We start from the raw sequence: 5,032 nt of genomic DNA on the forward strand, positions 1-5,032 counted from the left end.
AGAGCGGGAGGACGCTATGTGAGTAGAAGAATCCGACAGCACCATTCTAAACTGTCTTATTGACTTGCTTGTCAGACGCGCGTTTCGCACTGCCAAATCTCCTATCCTCGTTGCGACTGGGGTTTCGGCCCGTGGTCTCGACATCAAGAATGTGATGCACGTCATCAACTATGATTTGCCCAGCGTCAATTACGGCGGTATCGACGAGTATATCCATCGCATCGGTAACCAAGACCACTGTATACAGATATCAGAAACGTGCTGACACCTCGGCAGGACGTACTGCGCGTATTGGAAATGAGGGACTGGCCACCTCGTTCTTCAATCATGACAAGGACTCGGAGATTGCCTCTGATCTTGTCAAGATCCTAATGGAGTGCCATCAACAGATCCCAGATTTTCTGGAGGACGTCAAGCCTGCCGATGGCGTCGTCACCTTCGATGACGACACCGACGCAGAGGGAGAGGACAACAAGGAAAATGGGGATGACGCGTGGAATAGCTGGGGAAAAAGTGATAACAACAATGAGGCTCCCGCAGCTGCTCCGGCTCCTGCGCCTGCTCCGAGAGCCCCGTCCCCTAAGCCTGCTGCTCGTCCGGAGCCGGAGCCCTCGTATGGTTGGTAAGCATTTTGTGACAGTCTTGTCAACCAGTGACGGATGCTACTGGCGTCAAGCGCGCAATGAGGGGGTTTCCGTGGTCACGTTTCAGGTGTTTAGATATTGGTATGTGGTGATCAAAATTGTGCTTCACCTTTATTTTTTTTCTCGATCGAGTTCAGTAAGGAAGATTACGGCTTTTACTTAGATTTGGGACCATCCGGCCACGGCTGATCATTTCTCTAATACTCTGAAGAGAAGAGATCCTGACTGCAGGCTGGAAGGACTCGTGATCTCTTGGTGGCCTTTACATTTTCTTCTGTCTCGAAGTGTATGTTTATATTATCATGCTCATTCTGGCCCGAAAGCACGTTTTCTTGTGCGGATGGGAGATCTGTTTAGGGAAAACCTGTCTGATAGTGATTGGGAATCGAAAGCGTTCAAAGGTGCCAATTATTTTCTTGAAAAAAATCACATTCTTTCTACAGTAACAACTGGATTGACGTAGATAAAATGGACCACTGCGATTCTCAGCATCCACTATTCGTGCCAATTTACAGGTCCGTTTCCATGGATGTTTCAAGCTTCAACTGATATCGATCGAATTTAAAAGAGGTATTGTACAGAATACACGCGTATAAGTTACGAAATCATCTTATCTAACTCCTTGTAACCGAAAAAGATGGGTATTGGCTGCTTGCTGTTTCTGTAGATGTTAATAGCTCGTTCTTTCCTATCCTGGCAATCAGTACACAGGCGCATAGACCATAGTCCAGCATCATGCAGATTCGACTTTTCGTCTGTGTTTACCCATCATGTCTTAGAGACCGGCATATCTTATCTTTATCGACGTATGTCAGGCAGCAGACCTTGTTGGGATAGCTCGACTCCTTCATTTCCAGAGCATTATTAACTTGAGATCATGCGCGTCCTCACTGGGTTGGCGTCTAGTCTCGGTTGCATTCAGCTGATGCTGGTGCGTGGCATCACTGGGAGAATTCCAGTCACCGTCAAGAGAGATGGATTCGTCATTGACTCGTTCCAAGGAGGCCCTGTCAATGATCTTGATGCCTGGCACGGAGCGGGGGAGGAATTGCCCGTGGAGTATGGAGGAGGTTACGTCCGGCTCTTGCCCACGAACCCGGACCACAACTATCACACCCAGGTCTCTCCATCCTGCCTCGACATGACGGGATACGATGACATGTACTTGCATGTGATTTTCTCTGGGACCAACAAGTTCAGCATCTCTCTCAATCAGCATAACGAAGACTGCAATCCAGACCGAGCTCCGTACCCAGACACGTCGGACAGTGTTGAAGCGTCTCGTTATGCTCTGGACGGCGACATCTACGTTCCTCTGGCTCATTTCTCCATCGACATGTCGCGAGTAATGTCGGTGTCCTTTCATGGCTTTTACACGGAAGATGAAGTTACCCTGTACAGGGTCGAGATCGTTCCCAACATCCCTGACAGCTTCACGGTACCTGAGAAACTGGCGACGGGGACCTTGGTTCTCAAATGCAAGAGACCGAATTCATTTGCATTTGGAATCGACGACGGAGATCCTCAATTAGCTCAGGAGGTTATGCGTATCCTGGAAGAAGAAGATATATTGGTTACGTTCTTCGTTGTTGGTAATGGTCTTGAGGCTCCGGACACCAACCTCGCTGAGGTCTACAGAGAAATGCTCGATCGAGGCCATCAGGTGGCACTTCATTCGTACACGCATCCAAAGTAATCCCGCGATCCGCCAACACATCCAAAATTTCCGCGTCTTGAGCTGACCATTAGCCACAGGATGGAAGGACTCGAGACTGTTGAGCAGATTGACGACGAAATTGTTGAAGGCTACAGGGCTATCCAGGACATTCTGGGGGTGGAATGCAAGTCAATCGGAAATCATAAATATAGACAGCAAAACTGATGTTATGTTGCAGCTCGCTATTTCCGTCCTCCGTATGGCACTGTCGGTGCACGAACCAGACAGAGACTTGCGGACCTCCTCAGCGATCCATACATTGTGAACTGGAGTGTGGATATTGAAGACTGGCTATATGCAGACTCCGACACGCCGGAGAAGCAGCTCGAGGCCTTTCAGCGCGACGTTGATCGGGGCGGAGATCTCGTCGTGATGCACTATCTCAGTCCTACGACGGTGCAGTACTTCAGGGATGTGATTCAGATCGCCAGGGACACGGGCAAACAGATCATGAGAGTTGACCAGTGCATGATGGACCCAGAGGCGCCTCCCTTGCCGTATTTTCAGGACGATGGAGACGCTGAGAACGGTCTACCTCTGCGGGATTTTTAGGAGGACGACGAAGACGAAGACGCAGATGATGCGGAGGATGATCTTGATTCGGATGAGGATTGGGATTGGGACTAACCTCGCGAGTCGAGTGTAGAGTGCTACAAAAGGTGTACATAGCCAGTATATATATCGTATTCCTATCGAACCGTTGAACAGACTTCTCTCTCTCTCTCTCTCTCTTTTTATTCCTTTTTTCTTCCTGCCCAAGGTCTCTTGATATACCCCTTTTTTTGCCCAAAGATAAATAAGGAAGCATCGCTCACGCCCACCCTTCCCCTGAAATATCGTACGTAGATCTATCCACTTGCAGCATGATCATCTTAGATTAGATGGATACTAGCTGACTTTCCCGTCAGAGGAAACGATGAAAAGACGATCTGTTTCGACTAACACTACAACTCTTAGTATGACAGGACTGCTTATTATCCTCGAGTCCAAGTCCACCTAGGATCCGCAAGTAAAAACCTATATATATGTCGGAACGGGGGGGATATAAAATAAAAAAAAAAGGAAAATAAATAAGGGATGAGATGCTCTTTCTCTTAGTAGTACAGAGTACGGAGCACGGAGTACATGCATACATGTTAGGTACCTAGGTGGTATATCCCGTTCCTCGACTATGATCGTGATTACGTCACTGGTCGGATAGATAAATAAAGCGATTCATACGCCGTATATACTGTATGTACATACTCTAATATAATACTTCGATGCTCCCTAATTAATTCCCTCCCAAGTTCTTCGTTCGCAGACAGACACTGACTCACTTCAATAACACGATTATGCTCCCGTACATACAAGAGAGTGTGTTCTACAGATACCTATCTATCTACAGATATTATCTATCTGTCCATCTTTGAAGTTTGCAACGTGTTAACTTACCTAAAGGCCCGTACGGAGTAGTTAGAGTTGTCCTAATAATTAGTATTAGTCCACTGGTCCAAATTTAGACTTCTGGAAGATCCCCCTTAAACTACAGAGTACTCTGTACTGTTTTTAAAAATGGAGTCGACCACGCCATACTCTGCCAAGGTACGGAGTAGCTGTAGGTTCCAAGGGAGCGACAAGCTACAGCTACGTCATCGATGACTTTGTAAAATAATTGGTGTTCGTTACTAGAGTATGCGATCGCCAAGACTCTACGGAGTACCTAAACTGTCCAACTGTCTAACTGTCTGTGCCGTACTCGTGTTCCAAAAGCTATGACTTGTTTAATAGGAGTCGAGTTTGATGGTTCGTCCGGAGGGAGTACGCTGCATGCTGCATAACTGCAGTGAGCATGATGCAATTAATAAGACATATGCATGCTTCCGGGATGATGTTGGTTGGTCCTGCAGGGGCGGGCTGGATTGGAAGGTTCAAGGAGTCTGTCTTGTCTCAACAATCGTTGCATTATTGACCTGCTGTTGTGTTGTCCGTAATTCCTCCTACTCCGTCCGTGTTCAACTTCCCACGCGAGCCGGATGACCTGCAGATCGGCTGTGGCTCCCCATTAGTCCACCGTATTACGTCGAGTCTTCCACGCGGATCGTTGAATCTGAAACTGCGAACAACTGAGAGAGTGGACTCGGTGGACTCGCTAGGCGACTAAGTGGAGGGAGCATCGGTGGCGTCAGACCCCAGCGAGTGTTGTTCAAGTGTTGGTGTCAGGGACTGCCTAGAGTTCAGCTGTCTCCCCCCTGGCATCCGCACCCGGCGGCAACCGGCCAGTCGGGTCGCCCCTGTGTATGTGCCACTGGAGGTGCCACTGTAGGTGCCTGGGGCGCGAACACTCTAAATATCAGTATCCGTGCTTCCAGATGGCAGAAATTGATTAATTAACTGCTGACCACAGGTGGAAATTCCATTCCAACTTGATTCGACTCGAAGCATGTGTTGCAGTCCATAAAAAACGTTCCAGATTCTGTCTTCGATTCTTATCTAATGTTTTCCTCGGGCACTGTTGCTGCGCCTGCCGCTCGTTCTCCCCCCTCATGCTTCCTCTTCGCCGCCGGTCACGTCGTTGGATCTCACTCGTTGCCCCCTTGCTTGGCTTTGTGATTCTCTTCCAGTTGTTGAGGGGGTCGCAATGGTTTTTGCCCTCCTCCTCCTCCTCCTCCTCCTCCTCCTCCTCCTCCTC

The 5,032-nt window shown here is 48.5% G+C and overlaps 1 protein-coding gene across 1 annotated transcript; it reads left to right on the top strand.

The window, feature by feature from the left end:
• Positions 1–1,521: 1,521 nt before the first annotated feature.
• VTN77DRAFT_2244 (uncharacterized protein) lies at positions 1,522–2,340 on the top strand (the record flags this gene model as incomplete). The annotated part of the gene is made up of 1 exon (XM_069418062.1): positions 1,522–2,340. The coding sequence occupies one exon, from the start codon at positions 1,522–1,524 to the stop codon at positions 2,338–2,340; it is 819 nt and encodes a 272-aa protein (XP_069279428.1).
• Positions 2,341–5,032: the final 2,692 nt, after the last annotated feature.

Source organism: Rasamsonia byssochlamydoides, assembly GCF_041956645.1.
Source record: "Rasamsonia byssochlamydoides strain NRRL 3658 unplaced genomic scaffold VTN77scaffold_17, whole genome shotgun sequence".
Classification (NCBI taxonomy): Eukaryota; Fungi; Ascomycota; class Eurotiomycetes; order Eurotiales; family Trichocomaceae; genus Rasamsonia; species Rasamsonia byssochlamydoides.